This window comes from Aythya ferina (genome assembly GCF_964211825.1).
Source record: "Aythya ferina genome assembly, chromosome: 19".
Taxonomy (NCBI): Eukaryota; Metazoa; Chordata; class Aves; order Anseriformes; family Anatidae; genus Aythya; species Aythya ferina.
In genome coordinates this window covers 6,003,163-6,030,314 of record NC_140309.1, presented here as the reverse complement: position 1 = coordinate 6,030,314, position 27,152 = coordinate 6,003,163, and the positions used below count along the sequence as shown (strand labels likewise).

The 27,152-nt window shown below is 41.4% G+C and overlaps 1 protein-coding gene across 7 annotated transcripts in view; it reads right to left on the bottom strand.

Moving 5' to 3' along the window:
* The window catches only part of CUX1 (cut like homeobox 1), a 268,432-nt gene that overhangs the window by 157,446 nt on the left and 83,834 nt on the right, over window positions 1-27,152 (bottom strand). For all 7 annotated transcript variants that reach the window (XM_084492961.1, XM_084492955.1, XM_084492956.1 and 4 more), the window contains exon 3: window positions 4,546-4,593. In XM_084492961.1, the coding sequence (XP_084349087.1) occupies window positions 4,546-4,593 (48 nt within the window). The remainder of the gene's footprint in view (window positions 1-4,545; window positions 4,594-27,152) is intronic.

The window sequence follows — 27,152 nt, the reverse complement described above, 5'->3', positions numbered from 1 at the left end:
AATTAATAGTTTAAAGAGCAATTCAGCTAAGTGGGGAGCCAGAGTGGTCTCATCAGAACGGGAGCACTCTTAAAAGTACTTGCTTTGTGAGAAGAAAATGAGAAATGGATTTCACAGAAACGAAGCCTAGCGTGTTGTTTCGGAGTTATGTGCCTTAAAGGGTTCTCCAAATGAGGGATTACTGCATTACTGTTGGACAGTACTGCTATGCCACATGAAAAGAATGCTAATGACCTCAGGAAATCCTTTCCCAGCCTTAAAATATCTATTTGATGACTTCACAAATACGGATTCAGACATTAGATTTCCATACCACAGCTTCAGCCTTGTGAATTAACATAGCCCAAGACCATAAAGTTTTATTTTTAAGATTTCTCATACAAATGCCCAACGGCTCACGTAAACGTGATAACGCACAATGACCCAGTGGGTTTGAGCACAGCTTACTGAGGTGGTTGCTTGCCAACTTGGAAACGATAGATAATGATTTTATGATTGAATGATAAAGCTCTTAAGCCCTTCTGATTCTGTCCTGCATTTAGCCCAGCATACTGTGAGCAAACCATTAATAAGATGCATCCTTGGGTTAATGATAAGCAAACAAAAATGAGATTCAAGACAGAAATGTTAGGAATTTTACACCTCAAGTTAGTGAGTTCTAACCGTCTTGCTCCCAAATAAGCTATTTATACCCTCTATGCCTTAAACCTTGCAGGAAAGTTAGAAAAGCTACCCACAGAAATCAAAAGGACAATGTTATCAGCTTTCTATCAGACACAACAGTCTAGTCATTAAAAAAAAAAAAAGCATTCAATTTCCATTAAAATCCTAAACAAGGACAAAGTACTATATTGAAATTATCAATGACGAATTAGTAGGGTTTCACATTGCACTAGGAATGCAATTTTAAATTTGTAGCACATTAAAATTCATTTCATAATGCTTTAACTGTCATCATAAAAAATCCACACTTACTTAAAGCACCAACATCTGTACCCCCCAAAAAACTTATTTCCAACAACTAATGGAAACTGCAGATTTGATAAGTGGAACAGTTTCATTTGCAATTTCTTTTGATTGAGATAAATATCCCCAGAATATGGAATGTTACGGTTTTTGTTTGTTTTGTTTTTTACCTGTGAACATACTATACAAAGGGAGTACACAGAGTGGGGCATGAGGTATCAATATCTGTGTTCAAGCTGAGAAGAAAATTTGGCTGAAGTGATCAGTGTATTTATTTTAAAAAGTGAACTAGCCACAGGTTTACAAGCAGATGTCCCATAAAGCATGCATGGGAGGATATTTAAATATGCAAGCTTAAGTTAACCTCTCTCCAAGTCACGTCGGGCTTGCTGAGGGTACAGTTCAAGGACAGTTTAAGTCAACCTACACTGGCACAGCCGCACTCCTCCTGCCCTTGGCTTTGCTCTTCTTGCCTCTCCCCTGGCCAGCAGGAGCCTCAGCGAGCTGGGTCAGTGACCAACCTGGCAGAAAACTAAGCCAGCCAAAAAGAGGGGAAAAAAAAGAAAACTTTGTGCTCTCCACGGGATCATATGAGTAGAAGTGTGAAGGGAAGGCAGGAGGTGGGGAGGCAGCTCAGAGGTAGGCAGGAAGACAGCGACAGCCGTGTAAAGCTGCCTAAATACCTCTGTTTGTTAGGGAACTGCGTCTTCTGATCATCCGGCCTTCCCTAGTGCCCTGAGCCCATGGAAGGAGTCATCCCATGGGGGATCTGCAAAGGCCTGCTTCCCTTCTGGGGCAGCACGATAACTTAATATTGCTCTGACATGCCAAAACACCTACTTAGTTCTGTCAGTAGGGAGCAAGAAAAGGGTGCAACAGCAGTATGGGGTGCAGGTAGAAGCAAGGGGCAAAAATGCAGTGGAGACCACATGGTTGATGGAGAAGCTGCATCATGCAAGCACATATTTTCCTAGCTTCTGTACAAGAAAAAGATGAGGAGAAGGTGGTGCCCTGAAGTTTGATACAACACCCACGATGCCTACAGGGCTGTGAACCAGAGCACTCCAAGAGTATTCTTTACCTGCTGCTCCAGGACACTTCCTCTCCAGCAGAAGGCATCTATTCTCACTACTTTTCCTTTCACCTCTCTTTATTTTAAATACTTATGGTTTTGTTGTTGTCATTGTTTTTTTTGTATACTTCACTGGGGCTGCAACTTGTGAAGCATCTGTAGCAGAAGCAGAGAATCTCTTACCAGCAGATCACTCCCTGTTTCAACTTCTTCCTCCCTGCAGATGTCCTAGAGCACTTGTGCTGTGACACCAAGACCTGCCCCAGCTACATGGCTTGCAGAGCCATCTCGGGAGAGTAGGACAAGGCAACTCCAGTGGGTTTGGATGGAGAAAAGCCTCTATACACTGAAGGCAATTTGTTCTTGACCTACCTGGAGCATTCATCTCATGATCTTTCAGAAAGCCAGTCTTAACAATGAACAGAAGCCACATCTATACACTGAACAATAAATTATAACTCAACAGAACAGGCTAATATTCTCAGTATTCTGATTCTTAGTATTATTGATACCCTTAGCATTTTGATTCTGATATGGGAATGGCAGGGGAGGTTCAGAATAGACATTAGGAAACATTTCTTTGCTGTGAGGGTGCTCAGACACTGGAGTAGGCGTCCCAGAGAGGTGGTTGATGCCCCATGCCTGTCCGTTCAAAAGACATTTGGACAATGCCTCGATAATATGCTTTAACTTTTGATTAGTGCTGAGGAGGTCAGGCAGTTGGACTCGATGAACTTTGAAGGTCCCTTCCAACTGAACTACTCTGTTCTATCCTATTTGTCTCCAAAACAAGGTACAGTAATTAAATCTATAATGAAATACCACAACTGACAGTTAGCTGTTCTGCATTTATGTGCTCAATCACAATTAATTCAGTTCTTTTAGGTTTCTAAAACCCTGTCTAGACTACAGAAACTGGAATCACTGCCTAAGGAGATTCAGCAGCACAATCTTGTGACATATTCGTGCTTCGCTTAAGAGGGAATTTCTACCAACAAATTTTACCCTTGTAATTTATAAGATTGAATTTATACCAACATAAACTTCACTTTTACATTGGTGAAGCAGATCTGCACAAGAGGAGTGTGCGTGAACCACACCAAGGTGATAGTGAACTGTCTCCAATGGGCAAGATCTGATGGGATAATATGCCTTCACTAAGCAGAATTTTGATTTATGTTTCTTGCTTGATCTTCAGACATTCCCTTCATTATAGAACAGCACTGAAAGCGTACATACACTTCAGTCAGTGCTTTGCAAACTTGAAACTAAAGTGGAAAGGTTTTAAGAGCACTGCAATTCACTTGGAACAATTTTAAAGTGTAAATTTCTATTGGCAAATGGACTCACACAAGTCATTCTTTGTTCTCACAAATTGCTATTAGATATATCAAGGACAAAGTTCTCCTGTTTATTTATTTATTTCTAGCAGTACGTGGGAAATTGGATAGTAAACTAAAAAATACCACGCTGCTTTTAAGATGAAAAATTATTGTCTATTTGAGATACGTATTTAGGAGGAAGTACAAGTAATCAGAAAGGCAACCCTCATTACAGATAATAGGAGTTGTGCACTTAACTCCCTGGGCAGACTTCTGAAAACATGCTCCTGAATTTCCCTGTACTCTGATGGGAACTGTAACAGTACAAGACCAGCTCATAACTTACTGTAGACTGAGAAATTAAGAAGTTTTGCTGCTGGATCACAGCTGACCTTACAAGTAGGGCTCTGCAATGTAAAAGTGTAAGCTAAAACCTAAACCTACCCCCCCATGCCCCACGGAACTGATCTTTATAAAGAGAAAAATAATTTGCAAATTTCATCCGTGGCTTTTTCCTAGAGGCAATACAACAGCTCCCAGTTGGCCCTCGCTCATGTGATGTGAGTACCTCAGTGCTGTCCACAATCCTGCCATTGGCCCAGCTGCCACTTCCTACAGAAATTCCTCAAAACAACAACAGTTGGCTTTTAAACTTGTGATCACTCTAATCACGTGTTTCTTGGTGGAGCAGTGTGAAGACAAACCAAAGAAAGAGCCAGCCCCAGAGCTGTGAACACTTTCTGTTGCTTTTCCAACAAACACCTGCTAACTTAAGGTTTTCCAACAAGTCCTCTAGAATACAGTCTTTTACAGATTAAGGGTTTACAGTACAACTATTTTAATATCTTCCTGTTTTTGTATACACACATTACATTGCATTCATTAAGCATTCGAACTGCCGAGTCACTGAGGCATACCGAGTTAGTGTGTGCCACCTGAGTCACAGCAACAGCAAGTTTACACTCAGGTATGCTAAATGTAAAGTGATTTGACTAGCTGAGCTTGTCCAGCACAAACACAGCGTATCACAAATATATCCAGCACATAGCTGAATGCAGAAAGGCCGAACCCCTGCAATGCTCCCTGCTCACAGGTTCCATCTCCACCCAGCCATGCTGGGAGACTGTGGGCACGCTGCTCACGTGAAGCAAGATCAAAAGCATCAAGAGAAGCTGAAGCTCTTACCTCTCCTTGGAAACTCTTCAGTAATGGAGCTACCTGTTTGCGAAGGTCCTAGAAGACAGAAGCAAAATATTTCATTAGAAAGTGTGAAAGGCTGTGTCGTCGTCAAGTTCTTCCCAACCCTGTTTTCAGATCCGAGTATAAGACTCGGCTGAATCTTATGGGAGCTCTGATTTAAGTAAATGTAAATCCAGAATTCCTTTTGAACAAGTCTGAATTTCCAGTTTGACATACACCTGTATCTGTTGCAAATAGTATTAATTAACAAAACTGAAAACTGTAGTGATGGTAGGTAAGCACGAAACGCCTTCAGCTCCTAATTCAGCTGAAACACTAATACGATTAGAAGTAAATGCCTCTATCTTCCCAAACAGCAGCTACACCTCTGAACTTATGCTGAAGACATTTCCACAAATGGAAGCCAGGCATAAAGGAAGATGACTCTGGACCATCAGTCCAGCTAAGAGTTTTGTCATTTTGTATAAAGACTATTTTATTTATTATTTTCTGATGAGTGCTATGACTTCAGTCACTGAGGAACTGGAGATAGCCATACTGAAGATGGGAGCATTATTTGTTGGTTTCTTTCTAACTCAAAATTTCTTTTTCCAGAATTACAGCACACTTCACTACTGAATTCATTAAAATACTGTCCACTCAACCACCCTAATAGTTCATAGTGTAGTTTGACTTACCAACCGAGGTAAGTTAGGACAATGGTATATATCTATCTTCTATAAAATTCTCAGTGGCTCCGCTTTTAAACCAATGTAGGCCTAATTTACTTAAAAATTCACAGCTGGGACTTAGAAACCCCAGATGGGGCTGGATTTCCCAGCCTTGGAGGGTTTCGAGGCCCAGCTGCCCAGGGCTGTGCCCTGCCAAGGGCCAGGTGAGAGCAGGGGCCTCCAGCCCAGCCCCGTGATGCCCCAACAACACAACCGGGCAGTCACGAGCTGCTGATGTAGCCGTGAAACCTTCCTTGCTTCCCATAGCCCTGTAGCTACACTGAAGCTCATGCAATAGGGTCATAAAGACATCTTTGAAGTATTTTCTCTCTGTCTTAAAAGTGCCGATTGAAGCCTTGGGCATTTCAGAAAAGAGGGTCAGCACAGAAAGTTGGGAAATTCTTCCAGTGCAACGACACACGTGCTTTTACGTCCCGAGTCACGCAACAGTTTGGGCATTAAACCACACACCAAAATACCCTCATAGCCCTAGGTTTAATCTGTTTTGCTGAAGGAAAAAAAAAGTCTTTTGAGTGGGTTTTGTTATTTTAATGACAGGTCACAGAGGGAGCTGGAGAATCGGGAGTTCTTCCTGAGAAATTGCTCCGTGGGCCAAATGCCAATGGAGCTATCAAAGAGAAATGATCAGCCAAATTACACTTCTTCCACGGTTCCTGCACACCGTACAGCTAATCCCCACCACGATGAGGGTAATGTCACAGCTTTATAAGCTCATTCTTCCGTACCAAACCAAACAATGCCGCTCTTCTTAGACTGAGTCCCCTAAACGTTTCCTGATCTTTTCTGTCGCCTATTTTTGGACAGACAAAGGGTAGATACTGTCCTTGTGTACCATGACCGTAGATAAATTATGCCTCTACCAGAGCAAGCTGGCAGGTTGAGCAGCTTTTCCCACTTCCTGGCTACGCTGGGAGCCCAGAAGGCTTTGCACATTTTATAGCGTATTTTCCTCGTAACGTGACGATGATGACATTGAAGAAAAAAAAAAAACATCAATGGCAAAATAAATGCCTGCATTCAGGGCCAAAATCTGGCGTGCCAGGTTTTAATGCCCAGTGAAATTGTAAACTGAGACCTAAGACTTACAATCAGGACACTGGCATCCTTTTAAACTTCATAAAATCAGAGAAAATTACACCATTCAGGCAAAGCAACATTTCATGAAATAAAAAACTCAGTTCATTGGAAATCATCGGGTTTAAGGCTCCTGGCTCCTGGTATCGCCTCTGAATTTACTGACTGGTTTGGCGCCAGCCAGCAAACTGATGTTAAAGCTGAAAGCAGAAATATAGGAGACCTAATTCAACACCAGCCCCAAGCCTCGTGCTTGCACAGCTCGTAAGCGTCGAACGTTATCCCCACTGCCTAAGCACCAGAAATCACCCGAGATACTTTCACAGATGACACAGTGCTGCAGTGACATTCAGGAAAACAAACCACGGCTGGTTGTGGAGGCAGAAGATGTAAGCACTGCTCCTCTGTGTGCATGGTGAGCCCTAGCAGAGCCTGCTATCTAACCGTGTGTCTTGTGTCTGACATGCACTAACTTCTGAACGTGCAGAAATTTTTATTTCATGATCATAAACCATGTCCGGACTTTGCCTTCCTATTCACTTCTGATAACGAGCGATGTTGTTGTTCGTTGGCTATGGAGGACAGAAGAGGGAGAGAAGCAGGAAAAGGAGGGGAAATATGAGGAGCATCCCAAAGCCAAAGAAACAGCTGGCCACGCTGATAAAAGGGGGGAAAAGCCATCAAGTACAAAATCTGATTCCCAAACATCCTTCACTTAGCAAATTCAGGATGCTAAACGCTCATCCGAGCAATCAAAACATTACTGAGCAAAATTCATGCCATAATGGCAAAACATTATGCTTGGAAACTTAGGCATAATGGGAAAACGGCTTATGCTATGGAAAACGTAGGCAGCAGCTTCTGTTGTTGGTAAAACTGTTTTAAAAACATTTCGTGACAGAGGAGAAGGCAGCTCCAAGTGATTCAGACTCACAGGCAAGCAATCGCTTGTACAGCAGGAATCAATCCGGGGCAGTGGTGGGACACGCTGATCAGTACAGCACACGTTAACAGCACAAAATGCTTTCACAACTCGAAATCTTAGCAATAACTTGAGATCTGCTGCAGCTGAACAATGCAGAGAGAGCATCCCCTTTCCATTATCTGCCCCGAGCAGACAGGCTAAGGGAAGGAACCAGAAGGAATTTGCTCCAGTGTTTTAAATGCAACCAAACATGCCATGCAGGCAAGCGGGTAAATGGCAGGCAGTGTAACAAAGGGAAGACACCCCTTCCTCACACCAGTTTTGGTTTTCTCCTTCTCCTCCCCATTCCCCCACCCCCCCCGTCGAAAATGCTTTCAGGCTACTTCTGTAATTCCTTCCTTGGCTAACCAGCATCAAAACTTTCAACAGTTCACAACAAAAAGGAAGTGAAAATAAACACACAGAAGTCGGGATTACATATGCCTCAAGTCACCAGCTAAAGCTCTGCCGGTGAGATTTATTTTTGGCAGTTTGGAAAAATTCCTCATCAGACTTTGTCTCAGAAGCCTGCATTAACATCAAATAGAATTTTACCTTCTTTGCACTAAACTGAACAGAAAGAAGGACATTCGGTTTGGACCCGGGGGAATGTGCAGCGTTGGTTAGCAAGGACACCATATGATTTATTATCTGTTTAAAGTGTGGTGGCCTTTACTGCCTGGGTTTTGATCAAAACAGGAAAAGCAACCAACTCCTGCACTCGCGTACAGCTAGCAAATCACTGCGATCAAGCAGAACAGCTAAAAAGAGTACATGCAATTGAACATTAAAACAAATGACAATTTATCAGTGCAAATGCATTGAAATATTCGAGCACTCCTATAAAATCACATTATTAGCCTATTTTTCCATGCCATCTAAACATGCTCCGTCTCTCTGTGGATGATTTATTGGGATGGAGCAGTTTTCTGAAAAAGGCTCTATCACAGCCAAACTCAATAGCTGAAGTAGAGACTATGAATTAGGATGCTGTATCATTATCTGAATCAAATCTGATAGCTGAAAGCTAATATAGCATTTTCCTCTTTACAGGAGTATAAACAACTAGTTTATATTTTGATCAAATGGCTACACAATGAAATCTGAATCCAAATAATTTTTAACTCCCTTTCCACTCACATTAAAAATAACTCTATGGAAAATAAGCCAAGAATAAATCTATGGTAAAAAGCTGGGCGACAAATGCATCTTTCTGACAAGTAAATTACATTATTTATCTATCCCTATCTTAATACACTGCGTGCAGTACAAAGGACATATCACTGGTCAGCCTACCAACACTGTATTGGTAATTCAGTTGAGGTCTGGAGCTGTACAGCAACTCCCGATCTCCGACTGCTCAATCTCATTTACTTCCAAAATGCTTATCTCTAAATGTCACAACAAGAGACCTACAACCCTGGGTTGATAAAGTGGTCCAGCGAGTTAAGCTTGACCTGTACACCTTTATCACCTGCAGAAGTATTGCACTCGTGTAACAGAAAACAAAACAAAAAAACGGGCAAATGTTCTTTCCTGTCCCTCCTGTGCCACCCTTCCTATGATTTGTTCTATATATTGTCTACTTGAGACACGCATTGACTGGCGAATGTCACCGTGTCTGGCAGAGGAATCATAATGAGAAGCAGCCCACTTGTATCAGCATCGGTGACATCATTAGTTCAGCTGTCACTATCTATTTCTGAGCCGCCTTATCACCGGCGAGATGCTCCGGCTTTCCTGCCACTCTGCCCTTCCGCGTTCCCTCCCTCGTTAGCCCACACGTACGGAGGAACTAACGAGCGCCCCGCGCTCAGGCTGGCGAGGCTCCGCGTTCGTGTGAGAGCCTGCGGAGAGGGAAACAACCTCCAGCACCCAGAACAGAAGCGGGACGGATTTGCTGCGTGGGAAGGTATTTATTTGTTAGCTCAGTCCACACGAAAAGAAGGACGGGCAGAGCCCCAAAAGGAGCTCTCAAGTCCCAGCCTGCCAGCTGGCTGGAGCCCCTCTTCCTCCGAGCAGCCTGCTGGCTCAGCTCGTACTCATTTCTGGAGACCAGGGGTGTTTATCAGGGTACCCCCACAGACAGGGCTCCCTACACTTTGTCCACACAGCAATCATCTCAGTAACGTCGCTGAGCATCGCTCTCATATAAATGGAGCTGAAAGGGGGAGAGGCAAAAAGCCGCCAAGCAGGAAGGATTTGGGAAGAACCTTGGCATCGACTTCTGAGATGTTTGGTTGTAACATACTTACAGGACAACTTGTCACTGTGAAACACAGGAATCAGCAAGTTAACTATAATTACTAGCAATCAGTTTTGCTGGTTAATTAGAGAGAGCCAACATGTGCATAAGCTTCGCCCTGCTATGGGCAAACCAGTGCTCAAGCTGCAATCTCTCAGGGAGATGCTCACCTACCCATGGTTAAATATTTATTTCTCTGCACCCACAATTATGAAGCAATACCAAATTTATGATTTCTTCTTCTGAGATCCTGGGCACACGTCTGGAGGTGTACTAAGGGAAACACAGAAGTCGTTATCTGTAATTAGTTTCAGCAGGCTCCACTTAGCTTTGCTCTGAAAGGTATGAAACTGAAGACCCAGATAGTTGTCCAAACAGGTATTATGCAGTAGCATAGATGACTTACTTAATTCCTAAAATATAAGGCAAATTAAATCATATGAGCAAACAATTTATTGCTCAATTTACACTATGATTTAATGAGATATAAAACCTCTTATTGCTTAAGGCTGCTGAAGTATTTACTTGAAATCTGATCGTTAAAGAATGAATCACGATGTTATCAATTTTCTATGACTTTTCAGTTATTTTAATATACTAACATGCCAGTATTTTCCCTGTACAAAAAAAATTATTTCAAGTTACATTTATAGATGTGTTTCAACCGAGCACAGCGATAAATAAAAAATCCTGATTTACAGTAGCCAAATGTACACCACAGTATTCTGAAATATTTTAGCTCACAGATCTTGTGCAAATTCCATTAGCTTTAATTATTTATTAGCAGTAGATTTAGATTACTGTTCTTGACCTATTTTTCAGTGTATGGACCCACCCAGCAAGAAGTGAAAAAATATTCCATTTGCAAAAGGCTGATTTAGTGAGAGCAGGCTTCTAGCTGAAAGTAGAAAATTAAGCAAAAACACACGCATTGTAATTCAGGGGGAGAAGCTCGCACTTCAGAAAGGTTACGAAGCAGGGCATAACCAGTCTACAGAATTAAAACTAAAAGAGACTCCCTAAAAAGAGAGAGAATTTTTGCTATTTAACCACCTCAGACCTCTGCCACATGACAATCCCCGAAAGAAGCGAGCCTCGACAGCTGCCATACAGAGAAGTCTCAGACTATTTGTGGAAATACCCTCATTCCCACCAAACTCTGCAGGCCACATGGGCCCTAATAACCCAAGGCGAGCAAGCGTTTTGGGGCTGCTCCTGCGGTCCCTTTTGCTGGCGAGGAGTCAAAGCCTGCTCTTCCCAGGCACGAGAAAAATGAAGCATCTGTGAAGGTGTCTACTCGCCGCGCTTCCTCTGGTCTGGGACTGGCACGGTGCTTTCAATGGCACTACTCACTTGAGCAAATCTTAATGGAATCTTCTTATGGCTTCTTCCAAGCTAAAATAAACATAAAGCTAACAAGTTTACTCTGTGCCTATGCAGCAACGTATAAACAGACTGGTTACCTTCACAACTGTTTAAAGAATCAACTGTGCAAAAGAAGAGCTGTTGCACCCGTATATATGTGTCTATGTATATATATACACACCACATATGCTATATATAATGTAAAAAAGATTTTTTAGACTAACTTTACAAACGAATGTAGAGAACTATGCATTTCAGAATCATGTTGAAACCTTGCCGTCATTTATAAACCAGTAAGTTAACATTGGCTAGAAAAGACATTGAACAGAAACAATTCAGAACTTAAAAACTGGAGTTGCTAGGAAACAAAAAAAAATCATTCAAACAAAAAAGATTGAGGTAGAAGAGCTCTGGAAAGAGCTAATTCTAAGCAAATGAAAGCCTGATCGCTAAAATTATGGTGGAGAAAAAAATGGATAGCTTATTTCATAGGTCACCAATAAGTGCAGAAAATCCACCACCATTTTTAACAAACTTACAAAGTTAGAAAGCTGCATATTGGCTAATAGCCCCGGGAGGATTTTCCTCCTGCTAACAGTCTGTCCTGCTTTCTTGTTAAGCCCCATAGTCCCTGCTGACGGTTGCAGGCGATACCAAACATACCCTGCCAGACCCTTGTCATGGGAATAACCGCGTGTCCCTACCATCCCAGGTCAGCAGAACTACTTATTGTGCGTAATGAAACACAATTTGATTAGCCAAATAAATATTTCAGAATCTTTGAAGCACGCTGCTCCTGCCAGCAGGATAACCACGTGTCAGCGAAACCCAGGAGCCTCCGTTCTTAGGGCTCAGGCCAGTATCTCTGCCTATGCAGAAGATAATTACTTGGTTCCGAGCTTTGCTAAGTGCCTGCAGATTATTATTTTTTTTTAGCTGTCTACGCCTGGCTAATAAAACCGCAAGCCAACTGACTACTTTGTGTGCATCCCCATAAGCAGCCTCACCTGTGTTTGCCCAATCTTAATCACAACCACTCTGTCCCTCCAAACCTACACATCATTCCACAAGCTCTCTTCCTTTGCAGCTGAGGCTTCCTGTAAAAAACATCCTTAACGCTCCTCCCAGAGCACATCCTGCATTAAATCCTTCTCCATCCACTCCAGCAGTCTCATTTCCACTTTGAAAGTCTATAGCCGAAGAGTTCACAATGCTGCCCTGATTATTCAGAATTACAGCCTGCAGAACAGAGGTTTCTCTTCAGTGTAAAATGGGGAACTTCTGAAAAAAGGTAATTATTATGAGTCTTAAAAAATTAACGTGTCTAATGAGAAGCTAATGACATGGGCCATGAGTCTGCAGAAAAGGCATCTAAGTACTGTGGTCCAATTAACAACACCAGTTCAAACACGGACTAATGCTTCACATGGTGGATGTAAAAAGGCGAATATTTAATGCGAAACCATAATTGCACCTGCAATTTTCCATATTCCCTCCACCACAAGCAGAGCTGTATCTGAATCCTTGTGCACCCTACCTGAGCACTCAGTCGTGCCTGCTGGCAGAAGAAACCAGAGACCTGGGTGCTGCATGGCAGCGCTGCACTCACCAGCCTGGGGTTTCTCCTTGGTCTCACGTAGAAGAAAGGCAGGGCTATTGAGAAACCAGGCATTTCAACACGCATTTTCTATTTAGGGAAAGTGAGGATACTAAAAAAACGTTCTATGTTTTAAAGCCTGCTCAGGTAGATTGGAAAGATTTCCAAAATACAAGTATCTTGCTTTATAGTCAGGTTTGAAAGAAGAGTAATTCTGTGCTAAATATTAAAATATGGAATCAGATTTTATCCTTACAGATCCTTACCCACTACACGTGAACTAGGGGGCAGGCTATGGGGCATCAGATATCGCAAAACCTTTTTCTCTGCTTATCTTTCAAATACATGTTAAAAACCTAGCTGCGCACAGAGCACGTTATTAATCGTACTCTGACATACCTGCGTGTAAGAACACAGGTGTATTTACTGATTTATATCATTACAGTCAGCCTTCTTCTATGATTCCAATGCAAGACAATCCAATACTAAGCAATCCCCTAATAATAAGTTTATAAGATTTGCTTGCTTAATCTTGATTCTGACCATTTTATTCAACAGCCAGTTGCTCCTATAGAAAACAAGTTGTTTCATGAGGGTCTGAGTGAAAAGCCAGCTGTCCTGCAAATCCACATCCTACATTTGCTAAAACTCCCGCAAACATCATCCTCGCTGTCTTTGTGACCTCTTCTACATAGGGAGCCACTGGCCAGTTGCCTGCTGCTGCTGCTCACAGGCCACCATGCCTTCAGCAGGCAGCACTTTCAAAAACAGCTGAAGTTATAACTTCAGAGCCCCACAAAGATGAGAAATTCAAAGAAAAGAAAAAAAATGACAACCTCAAAAGCACTGTATATGGGCCCGAAGGATTTATTACGTCTAATTTAGCATATTTGGTACAAACACCTCAAAATTAATATAACTGTCATCCTCCTGACCTAAATCAGAAAAAAAAAAAGCACAGATCTTTTCATGTTGCTCCCATAAACGAAGCAATTCAGAGAAAACAAACTTTTGCTACCAGTATGCTTCTCAGCAAAATTCCTGCTGAAACATACTCTGCCTATAATGCCTATGCTTCGGTAGTGCACAGTAGATATAAATGAATCATCAGGATGGGAGAAAGTAAAACCTCACTACAGGCTTATTCAGTATGTTTACTGCCTGTTAGCTGAACTTAAGAAATAAAATAAAAAATAAAAACAAAACAAAACACATAAAGCAGTTTGGAACAACAGCATCTCCTCACAACTGTTATATATAGTCTCAGCTGGGACCAATTCCCAAATTCATATGCTGAACTGTGAACCGTTCCAGTATATTGGGGGGATAAAAAGACCAGAAAGAAAATTAAAAAAACAGGAGAAGAGACAGAAAGACAGAGCAAGCTCAGTCTGCCATTCCTGTGCACTTTTTTTCCATCACTGAAGGCATGCAAGCCTAGTGCTGAATCACAATGAACTCAATAGCAGATTAAAATGAGACATACTTGTGTAATAATAAATCAACAGAATTAATACAAGCTTATCTTCTACTAACTTAGAAGGGGGAGGTGACAAATTGCACTTAAGGAAAAATAGTTTCACTGTTGCTAGCATAAGCTGAGCGTCTATAGGAGACTGCTAAATTTAGAAAGACAGCTTTTGATGATAGCAACGGAAATTAATTCAAGTTTTTTTTTGTGTGGCTTTTTTTTTTTCTTTCCTCAAGAGCTCTAGAATGTTACTCATCTTCTTGAACCTCTTACCAAAAGTAGACTTCATAATGCACTATCCTCCCTGCCTACTCCCTCCTACTCTTCCCCCTTAAAAAGGCAGAATTGCTCCTTTGGGCTACAGCAATTTAGGAACTTAATGCAGTTTAACAAATTCCCTATCTCTTGGCTGGAGCTGTTTGGCTCTGACAGATGAATCAGAGAAGTCCATAAACGTCTGGAGGATTTGTGCAGACTTTTTCTTGTATGACTATATATGGCAACTGCAGATCGAGTTATCTACAATCATTTTAACCTAAGCTTCAAACTTTTTACCTTATTCCTATCCTAGTGGCAAACTTCCTTGATCTGTAATACTGCTAAATTAGACAAACTGTCAAATACTTTTCTCAAAAGCATTTTCCCACTCTTTACAAGACTGTAAAAACAAAGTACAAAAATACTGGAATTAAGATACACTTCAGTAAAACTTAACTTTGTTAACAACTTGTGCTTCTCAGAAATACATCTATATACATGAGTGAACCAGAATGAGATGCTGTGAAGTTCACATTTTCATTTACACTGCTACTACTGAAGCCATGCACCTCACCAGACAGCAGATGTCTTCCATTACAGCTTACCTGAAATATCAATTACCACCAAGTGTCACGAGAAGTCTAGCACAAACTGGCAAATGAAGTGAAATCTGCACTCAAAAAAAACGTAGGGGAGGTCAAAACTGACTGACTGATGTACACAGGGACTTACAAAGGAATTCCAACAATTCTTGCAACAATCCTTAAATCCAGAAAAATATTATATTTTAACTACTTGCAATGACCATCTTTTATACATATGTTAATTTTATACAAAGGTTAAACTTGTAAGTAGAAAATAATAGTATGTGATAAAGTACTGAAACCTTCATTTAGCTGGATCCAGAAGTTGCTCTGTGCATTCTAAACAAAAGATACAACAAGTTCAAATGCCTTTAAGGTAAATATTCCTAACATGCCTCAAAAGGGCCGTTAAGTGCCACTGAGGGCTCAAAATGGCTAAGACTATAGTTCCTTAAGCCAAGGAGCAAAACCTGAGTATACTGGCTGAAAGACTGGGAGTAAATATTAAGTTTTGTATGCAGGATGGAATAATATGAGAGTATGACAGACAGAGGAGACGGTATCATCTCGACAAGCTCAAGTGAGAAGCCATGTGAAGAAACATGTACTTAGAAACTGCTTTATTAAACAATTTCCTTTGAAGTGTTATACAGAAAAATATACACATGCACAAAAAATACACAGTGAAAAAAAGTGAATGACAACCTTCCAAAAAGCAAACCAATAGATAACACTGTCAAAGTGCAACATCAGAGAGCTGAATGAGAAACAGAACAACAATCTCTGACTGTTCTGGGGACCTGTTCATACCAACACAGAACTGGTAATCACAGCCTGGGCTCTCCCAGGAAAAGCATAACAAAATAATATCATAAATGACAGTTTAGCTTATAGGCACAACTGTATTTACTGTAGCCTTGCTTCAATTTCTTTATATATAGAGAGAGGAATATATATATATATATATATACACACACATACACACCCACATACCTCCATACATATATATACACACACACATATATATAAACCATCTTTTATTTATAAGATTGCAGAGCATCTAAATCCAAAACATGTTTCCCAGGGAAAGATCTGGGCCTCAGTTCGAAAACTACATCCTTCTCTCTCAGAGATTCAGGACGGTATTATTGTTTTATTTTACAATGCCTAGTATTCTGTAGAGTCCCTGACACTCACCTTCAGAGTCACAGGAACACAAAGAAAAGTAACTTTAAACACTTTGGGGTTTTGGTGGTGTCCATAGGCCCAGTGACACCACCTGACTGAAGGCTGTTCACTGGGCTTCCACAGGGAAGTTGAAACATTTCTGCTGAGCTGTTCAACTCCATGATATTCATGTTGCATATTTTCAGTATCTTACTCATTTTGCTGCAAGTTCTGAACTTCTACCTCTCCTCTGTCTGGCATACAGCTGCCTGAAAGAACATCAGTAAGGAACAGTCCTGATACGTAGCCCTGCCGCTTCTGAATGCCACAGGGGCTCACTTTTAAATGTCATTTAAAGCCAAGAATCACAACCAGCCTCTTCCTGTGCAAAAGCACACACCGGTTAATTGTCCTAATGACCATGAGCTGCTCTGAAACCTCAGGGCAGGACAACGGGGGCACAGCCCCATCACCAGGAGCTGGGAACGGCCTGGTCACCATGAGCTGCAGGCCCAAAACCCCACGCAGCCATGTCACAGCCTTTAAAACACAGAGACAAGGGGAGTTAGAGGAAAAGAGGAGATTTTATCTTGCCCAGCTGCTTATTAATACCATGAAGTTCAAAGCTGGTATTTTAAATGTTATCTTTTTCTTCAGCTAAGGCGGGACTAACGCTGCAGACTGTCCTCAGACCACAAAAAGCCAAATGGGACAAGCGACATCGAGGACTGTCTTTCTCTCCCCTTTGTTTGTTTTACCTGAATCAATAGTCATTCAGCAGCTCATTTGACTTTACAACTTCTACTTAGTGAATCCTGATTGTCCGTGCTTATAAAAAGACATAATAGTTCATTTTTAATACGGATTTTGAATTTTCACCTTATTAAGTCTTCAGAAAAATGCACGTTTAAATCTGTTTTCCTTCATTCGATAAAAAAGACTTCCAGCAACCTAATACAGCCGCATATTTGCAGGTCTAAATGCTATAAAACAGACTGACACCAGATAACCCACACAAGGGGCTAGGGAGATTATGCCTTATGTAAGCCATTCATATATGAGAAGACAGAAAAGTTAAATGGACTCCACAGTAAGTTCCAACACATGGAAGTTTGTTTTTAAGAAGGCAGTGGGAACTGCTGCTCTGAAGCTCAACACTACTGCTGAAGAAGCTGATGTGAAAATGTCTTAAAAGTAGCCAGAGTCCCACAGACTTGGAGGCAGGCCCAGTACCAAGCTCTCCTTTGTCTAACAGTCACCTGCACGGTGAAAACTTCAGTGACTTGGGCTATAATACGGGGACTAAAGAGGCAATCCTGACTCTACAGCCCTTTTGCCGGGCAGTGACCAGTACAAGAATTGGGCTCTGAAAACATTCACATAAATCAAAATGACCGTTCTGTTTTTTTTTTTTTTAGTGAGCACGCAGCTGTAACACTTAACTGCCCGCAAAGTCCCCATGTCATCCTTGGTAATTACCTCACCTCACTTAAGGAGCTTGGTAAATAAAAAGCTTATAGTATGCCCTGCTCTCTCACATCCTTTATAACATACACATATAAAACATCTTCGCCTCATCACATGTAAGTTAGATGGCTAGAAGCAGTCAACTAACTTTCTAATTAGAAAGCTGTACTATTTTATTCCAATGCCATTAAAATGAGGAAATTTCATCACTCTGGATGTAATTGCAAGTTGAAATAGTGATTCCCATATGGGAAAAGAAACAAACATCTTTACACTGTTGTAACTGCATTCATATTCTTGTGTATAGTGAGCTGGTAAACAACCCCAAAGCCACATCCCCTCCCACCACTAACCGACATTTCTTTCTATACAACTTCAGAATGTAAACCAGCCTCAGGCTTTTGTGCTTTTGAAAGACAGATTGCCTCTTCCACCCAGCCAGGCCTGCTCAGCCCTCCCCAGGAGCCCCCTAAGCACAGCCCACCTCCAGCAGCTTTTTGGGGTGAAATGACCCCCCTCAGTGGCAGTGATGGAGCTCGTGCAGAGTCCTCCAGATCTGAGGATTGAGATAATTCACTTGTACAAGGGATTCATCAAAGCAAACAACAGTGTCCAACATGCTGTTTTTGATGCTGCTCTTGAAGTTATAATTATAAAAGCCAGGAAATATTTCATTGCTATTATCAGATAATGGAAGCATAAACAACTGTTAGCTCCTATTGGAAGACAAAAAGATTTAATTCAGCTATATTCCATGTGCTTTTTAATAGTACAGAACTTAGGGAAGGACAGCAGCGATTTCTCTTCCATTTTTCTGCTCAATACTTTTGACAGCTCGAACTGACACTCCTGAGTGTTACCCATTAAAAACCAGCACACTGAAGTATGTAATATGTTCATAAAACATAAATATTTACCAGATCATCATACAGAAATATTTAATCATCTTGTCTATAACTGGGTGAAACACAAAGAATTATGCTGCAACAGAAATAAAAAATTGCTCATTTCCATATAAACCGGAGTATTCAAGTATAAATCATACTGCTCCCATTAACTAATCAGAAGAATTTCAGCTGATGGAAGTAGGAAGCTAAACTTATTAAAACCTTTTTCTGAACTATCAGACTGTTAACTAATAGCTATTTTACTCCTTATCAGCTGCACAAACAACAATGGATTTTAAATCAACTAAACGACCTGTGAACTTCTCCTAAATGAGGGGCATATAATTTAAGTCAGCCAAGAAAGTTTCACAGGAGTCAAGAGGGCTTTTCACAAGGGGCACATGTGGAGAGAGTTAAAGCTTCAAAACACTGTTTTTTTTTCCCCCTACTCAAGTGTCAGCTGTGATAAGCCAAAATTAACAACCCTACCCTGTGCCACTTCAAATGAAAGGAAAAAAAATTCTTCTTGCTATTCTAGGTATTTTAAGTTGCATATGAGCATGGTATCTAAATATAGACAGCAACAACAAGAGACAGCATTGTCCCTTTGGGCACATTGAATATTATCTCAGAATTCCCATCTTCCTGGGCTGAACCTCAGTTTTACTTTTCTTTTTGTTATTTTTCTTCCTTACCAAAGAGTGTATTAACCCCTGTTTAGTTTTAGGTGGATTGATTTAATAGGAAATTAATTTATAAAAGAAAAAAGGGACAGCCTAATTCCACAAAAGCACAAGAAAGATTTCCAGTAATTTTCCTAGCTCTGTGGTGTTGTCCTGTGAGCAGAGAGCAGATGCCTTCTGTTTTGTGAACGCTCCATAAAGCCGTTTCTAAAGTGAGGAAGTGAACAATATGATGTTTCTACAGCTTATTGAAAGAGAAAGCTGAGTTAATATTATTAAACGTAAAAGTGTCTTTTTTGCTAGAAAGCAGTTTCATTTTCATATTTCAATCAGAAATCTAAGAAATAAAACTAAGAATTACTATTTTCCAAACACTTCCTGAGGGCACAACCACTTTATCTGTAATCCAGCAGACTGCTATGAGCCTTTAATATTGAACACAACCAGACCTGGTTGACATGGTTGCAACTGACTTCTGAAGTATTTAAATACCTTTGAGTGAAGAGTACGCTTTCGCTTAATGTACCTAATGCACTTAGAACATTGACAACACTCCATTTTGAAGCCGGCTTCTATACAAAGTTAAATTTTTAAAGGCATCTATAAATTATCAATGACATCTGTTCTGAAAAATGCCAATTCCTATCTGTAGGTTGGCAGAATCTTTCTATTTTGTGTAACATCCTCTTCATATTCAAGCAATGTTAAAGCCCTATTGACATACGGTTTTCAAGTGATGTGTTTCTATTCTAGGATTTCATTATTTAGACAAGTCCCATTCTAATGTACTGACAACATTAAGTAAACACAACTATTTCTGGTGCTCTTCTAATCCCATGGCTGTAACTACTAATGATGAAATTGTTAGATAAGGCATAGGCCCAGGTACCCCATAAATACCATGGGGTACAGCACTCCTTCCAAATCATATGGACTGACAGCAGATGAGGAAAGGGGTTGGCATCAGTTGGGGACAGCATCTTGCACAAGCCACTTCAGCTTATGATCCATGAAGTGCAGTGCCACTCGGCATCACTAATGCTTGCAACTCAGATGACTGTTTATTTTGACAACACACAAACACAGACTTCTAACCACATTCACATTCCATCAGCCAAAATCTGATTTGGGTTATTCTGTTCTGTTTATCTAATTTTACCATATAGTCACAATTTAACATGTCATTCTTTAATTACTTCAGCTGATGTGGCTTTTTGAAATGCAGTTAGGATTGCTTTTTATGCCCTTATCTATGTTACAGAATGGAAGGTGAAAATAATTTTCAAATGTCCACAGTAATCCTCCAAGCCCTGCACAGTACACACTACCTTCACTTTTTGAAAGATTCTACATAGATTACAAACATCTCATCTTTGTTTTCAAATCTAATACATGGGGCTTTTTTCTTTTTTTTTTGCCTCTTTTCATTTTCTAACCAGTAAGCTGAGGAGCTTACATCTATAGAGGCATCCTCTAAATTCAAGGCGAGGTTTCAAGAAAAGTTCAATCTTGAAATAACCACTGCAACGAGTGCTCTAGCTCTGTATGAACACATCATGTACTGTCACCGGGCCATCTTACCCCATTTGTCATACAGCAGCAAAACAGACACTGCCCGCCTCAGACTCTGTAATTGTGAAGCACTGACGACTGGATGCTGAAATCCTGCTTTCTGGTCATGGCAAACATAAATCAAAGAAAAAAATCTGGTCTATTAAATCTATTTGCTCTGGGAGAACAAGGATTTATCATCTTCTAAAACAAGTGGTCAATAAGATTCAGAAGTGCTTAGTGCAGATCTTGATGAATCGGGATGCCACAGGTGACACTGTAATTGTATTTGAAAGGAATCCACAAACAGAAAGGTGAACGCTGTATTTATTTCAGCACATCGACAAACTGTGGATTAAGTGCATCACAAACACAGTAGGATTTTCCTTCTGCATCCCCTCAGGGAGGATCCTTAACAGATTGTCCCACGAAACGAAAGCAGTAAGACAGCAGATAGGGCTGCTTTAACAAGTAAATCTAAAACGGGCATTTCTTACATGGCCGTCACAAGTAGTCGTTTGTCAACACCGCACGAACCTTGAGCGAATGAAAAAAAAATACGTTGTGATAAAAAACACTACAGCACGAGTGCGGCTTCTGAAGGGCAGGGTGCAGAAGCTGGAAAAGGCAGCTCCTCTCCGGAGCTGCTTCGGAGGAAGAGGAAGGGCGAGCAGCAGCGCTGCAAGACGGGGCAGTGGTTGGCTGGGTGAAGCCAGGGGGGAGCGCGGGGAGCCCTGAGCATGGGAACACCGGGCACTGCGGCGAGTCGGCAGCGGCAGGGCAAGGCCTGCTGCTCAACTCCCACGATGGTTCTCACTGGAAAAGGGACCGTGGTTTCGCGCTCGGGACAAGAATTCGGTCCCAAAGGAAAGAAAGGAGGCTTAAATAGCACAAATGCGCAATGCATATGGAAATTGATAGAGTTATATGGTACTGACAACTTCGTGAATATTAAATTAACTAAAAAAATCCTCTTGTTTCCTTCATTATTGAACAGAACAATCTGATTCTGCTGCTTTACATGTTTGAATTTTGTTCCAACATCTTAAAACATTGCGTGGAATCAACATCCTTCCACAACACAACAGCCAGTCCTAGTGCAGTACATGAAATACTTCCAAAATGATTAAAAAAAAAAGTCTATCTTCCATAGCTTTCAGCCAGCCAGAATCTAAACTTGGATGGTGAATCTGCATCTGGTTTCACTTTTCAATAAAAAAAAAAAACAAAAATCTCAGGCATCATTATCTATGAGGTCCAGCACAAAGGCTTTCAAATGTACTTTAAGAAGTAATTAAATGCTTATTTAAAACTGAACTGACCAAAAATACTAAACTGAAACAGAACTGATTAACTTCCAACATTTTGTGCCTGATTATCTTTCTGAAGAATGAGCTTTTGGCACTCTGGACGTTTGTGCTGGAGGATCAATTTCCTGTTCACATCAAGGCTGCTAAGGAAATCTTCCACACATTCGATTCAACTTACATTTCCAGGGTCTGTTTAGCCTTGGACACAGAACTAGACAAAGATAATGCTTTTGACTGGGTAAGATAATGTTTTGAATGTGGGGGCTAAACTCTATCAGCTTTGCCATTAGGCTGCAGGCAGGAGCTCAGCGATGCTCCAGGCCATCTGGCCAAGCCTAGCCCGAGGGGCTTCGAACAGAAACTCCTCATACGAGTTCCCTAACTCCACGTTTTGGTTTAAACTTCATTCACACAGCAACACACGTTTGTGATATACACTCCCCTTCTGCATTTGATACGGCTAAGGAGGGAAATGAGATTCATAAGCTATAGCCTTCATTCCGTTCCAAAATATTATCCTAGTAGCTAAAAAAAGACATATTTGCTCCTACTATTGTTCCTTTTGACAGTTCCTTATTGCAGCCAGCCTTGGCAGTTCAGAATTCAGAAGTCATCTTTATATATTGTTTATTTCTGTGCTTCCTCCACTCAAACATATAAAGCACATTTCTAAATTTTACGTATTTCTATTAGGGGAACACAAAGAAAAACCCAGACAAGACTCAAGCTCCCTCTGTGCTGGCCTCTGCCCCAGTGAGGACACAGCCCTGTGTCAGACAGGATACGGGAGAACAGACAAATGCAGACTGAGGAAGAGGTACTAACCCGAATAGCAGTCAAACAGAAAATAGGGAGAGTCTGCGGCTCAGAGAGCCAGGAGACATTTTTACGCAGCATACTTCCCTGGGAACATCACAGGATAAAAAAAAATGAGTCTGCTGTTTTCACTTCAATATATATCCAATTTCAGTCTGTGACAGAAGCAGCACAACCAGAATTAAAAGCATTCCTAACAGAGGCTGTTGCTCTTTTATTGCAATTGTTCCAAGTCACATTAGTATAAATTTGTGTTTTAACATATTTTCATTTGAGCTTAATTAATTTTCATAGGAGTTTAAGCTTAATTAATTTTCATAGAAGTTTGAGCTTAATTAATTTTCATAGAACTTTGACAATTTTCTCATTTGTTGTTGAAATCACAACACGAGTTTTCCATATGCAAGGCAAATATAATAATATCAGCTCACAAAGTCATTTTTGGACTTGTTTTTGTATTTCACAACCAAAAATACTTCTACTGTAAACTGTTAACTGAAGCTCTGACAAGTTTTATTATAAATATTCCTAGCTTTAAAGAGAAATTTGAATAAATTCACTTAGTGTATGTTCAAGACACAGTTTAGGTCTGACAGCTTCAGATTATGCCTCATTTATATGGAGCAGTGATCAAACTCGTTAATATGTGAAAGAACTAAAGGAGCAGAGGATTGTGAATCAAATAGCATGAGCGAAGTTGTCTAGTAACATGAATAGCTTATGAGGATTTACGTAAGGTGATAGTTTTCATGGTCCCTTGTGCCAAGGTTGCTGGAAGAGACGAAGAAGCAGCAAGGAGCTGCGAGCAGCACCGCGAGCAGGCAGCGAGGCGCGGGGCCGGCACCGGCACCCAGCCCACCACGCGCCCCCTGCGCTGCACTAAATCGACGAGGAAGCGTTTAATCTGCCCCTAATTCAGCCCATATGTTAAAAGCGATAGGGCCCTTCCTACTCAGTCAAGGTGAGCGATTTGACAGGGCAGGTAAGCTGGTTCAAAACTTTCTTCTGTCTGGCTTCCGTGCTGCCAAAGACTGTTTGCAGTGCGAGTGCAATGGCTCAATAATTTAACAAGCCTTCTTGCAGCGGAAAATCAAATCTCGCTGTGAAGCAGTCTCCTTAAGATTCATTTAATCTTCTGATAACACAAGCTGTGCACACACAATCACGGAAGATGATAATCTGCTGTATGTAACACTAAGTCTACTATTATTCCATTTATTAAAAAGGGCTATAATAATATTTTGTGCACACATGTACTAAAAAAGACAAGTGGATTAAGAGATGGAAATGCAGTGCACTTTTTTCTTACAATGTATGGCTGCCTAACAGCTCCAGTTTATTAGGTACTACTGTGGGGCTGGGTATGGTTTGCTCAGCATCCCCACACAGAAGCCCTGCAAGCAGCAGCTTCCTCAGCAAGAGCCGGAGACCCCTGCACCTCTGACCTCTGGGGCAAGGATAACCTGCAAATCCAAGACATGTTCACTTGTTACTAGTTGGGCTTTTTCCTAAGTAAATAAATCATCACCAGATGTAACTATTTGGAAGAAAGGGAATGCTGATTTATTTGGCATAAACACTTATGCTTCTAAATAAAAATAACCAGTTACTCATGTCCAAGACATGCCACAACTGACTTATCAAAATGACAAAATTTTATCTTTAAGAGATATTGAACAGTTTTGAGGCCAAAGACAGAGGATTAAGAAATCCCTCATCAATACTCTCCGTTCAGACAATTCTTAAGCTCCGATATGCCCATCACTGCTTGAGTCACAAGCAAGCACTAGCTCGAAACAATCCTGCCCATCCAGAGTTACAGCCCGACTATACGAAGCAAAAAAAGCAAACATCACAAGGAACGTTGTATTTCTGCTCAAAACTTGCCATTCATGTGCAATGCTCGGGGCAGCTGCCACTGGGAGCATGCAGCTCGTGCCCAAACAGCGCCGCAGAGCACGCAGCGCTTCCGGCACTGAGGGGTGTGTGGGGCACGGGGTGCGTGCGCTATCGGGGTGACCTGCGCCTGCGCACTCAGGCCTTGCCCGGGATTTCCTGTTCAGACCAGGGCACCAGACAGTCAGAGATCCTGGGCAGAGAGCCAGGGCTCTCCCATTCGGCTTGGACAACATTTCCAGGCCAGAAGGAGAAGGAAAAAAAAAAAAAAAAAAAAAGAGAACTAACAAAAGGAGGGGGGGCGGGACGACAACCCTGTTGGAGAAATTCAGGCTAATTTAGCCCTTTATGCTACTAAAAATACCATTTTAACTTTTTTCATGCAATTTATATGAATTTCAAGGAAACAACCCAGACCATTTAAATTAAATTAAATTAAATTAAAGACCACACGCATAGACGTGCTGGTTACTTCTGATCTTTTTGTAGGTACAGATCTCCTGATCTTCCCTGAATCTTCTGTCCCATTCTCCTCTCACCCAGAACTTAAACCTAGCAGCATCAGGACAAAATATCTCAAGGTAAGAGCTAGTAAGTAAAGTGTATGGACATCCCTCAGCACAGAATTCAAAACACTACAGCCTCTTGCTCACCTGTGGGCGGATCCCCCTTCTGCAGCTGTAAAAATAGAAAACTTCACCTAGCCAATCTTTCATATTAGAAGATCAATGGCAATCGTGTCCTGTGTTTTTTTAATCAGGCAATAACTGGAAGCTACGAACAAAAGATCTCTTTTAAATATTTTGATTGCAACATTCTCATTACAGAAGCTTGAAAAAGCTGGTCCCAGCAAGTTTCATATTGCGCTCTCTTAAATTATAACCAACACTCTGGATACTTTAGATAGGATTTCTCTTGAATTTTCCTGGTTAAGCTCTGTGATGCAAACTGCTAGAAACTGGTTCTAGGTAACTTATTAAACAGCACAGTTGATAGATGTAAAATGGCTTTCCCAGCCATCTTAACCTTTTCCGACCTTTGCTGTCCTTGTCAATGGCCGCATTCAGTTCCAGCCTTCGAGTCCTGGGGTTCTTAGTGCTTTATCTGTTAGCAACAGCACAGAGCCAGACAAATTGCAGTAATGTGCCATTTCCTGACATTAAGCCAAAAGGGGAAAACAGTAAAGGCAGGATTCCTGATGCATTTCTTCACTACTTTGAATACAAGCCACCAGCAGAATAACCAGAAAAATTACGGTAAGTAACATTTAGTTAACTAAGTCTGATTATTAACACAGCATTTCATTCCAGCAACTGCAATTGCTTTATAAAAATGGTAGTTTGTGGTTGGTTTACAATCAAGGTATGACAAATAGCCATGCTCGGGTCCAAATCTTGTAGGAAATATAAAAGTCTGAGGATGCTGAGATGCACAAAGTAGTGATCTCAGCCTGAGGAGCAGGAAAGGATCTGGAAAGTAGTTTCATCAATTCTTAGAACAAGAGATCTTTGAAAACTGGTACTGAAGTGGCCAGGCTGTTGGACTTGATGAACTTTGTATGTCCCTTCCAAGTGAACTCAATTCCATTCTAAAATTATCATATGATCTGTGCAATTCACCTTTGAACAATTAACGCCTTACTGAAAAGCTGCTGTTTTCAAGTTGAAACGTGCGCGTTTTAAATGCCTGTTGACACTGTGACTTATCAGGGACGTGTCTGTGGAGCCAGATGCCCCCAGCAGTGGGGCTGTGCTGGGGCCCAGCATGGCGGCACACACAGGCCTCACGGGGCACTGGCCTGCTTGCCGCCACGCTGCTTCCTTTCCCCTTCTGCTTTAAAGTGAAGTCTTACATGCAATATTTGGATTGGGTCGCTTTACATTTTAGGAGAGAACATTTAAAAAATGGTAATTACTAACCATTTCCCTAGGTAATTAGCTTATAAAAAGCGCATTTTTACCGTGGATTGCCAAACTTTCCACTAATCATCTCGCACTACTTCCCCACAGTAACAATCATTGAGGAACAGTTTAAAAACGCATAAACAAGAGCATTTAGGGCTCATTTACTTCAGACCACGTGTCAATAAACCTCAGGAGAGGCGAACTGGAAGCGCAGCACACTGTCCTCAGACACAAGAGCCACCACAGAGCCGCCACAGGCTGGGACTCAAGCTGCCTGTTTAACTTCAAGCTTCTTTGTTCATTTGCCACCTATACCACTATTTTTCCCCAAAGTCCACCTCCAACAGCACTGTAACAAGCGGGACCAGCCTGCCAGAGCACACCACAACGCCAGCAGCTCGGCATGTGTGCCCGATGGACGAACAGCCAGCAACCTGTGTGTTTATACCGCCACGTCATTCAGGCTGAGCTTCAATAGAGACGTTTCAGCAGCAGCTTTTGTATCGCTCTCACACCTGAAAAAATAGCTCGTGTTTCCTACGGCATCGACTTTGTCTCGCACGGAGCCAGGAAGGCGGTTTGTGACGGCGCGCTCTCGCGCTCGCTGCCGCACTCCGACGCA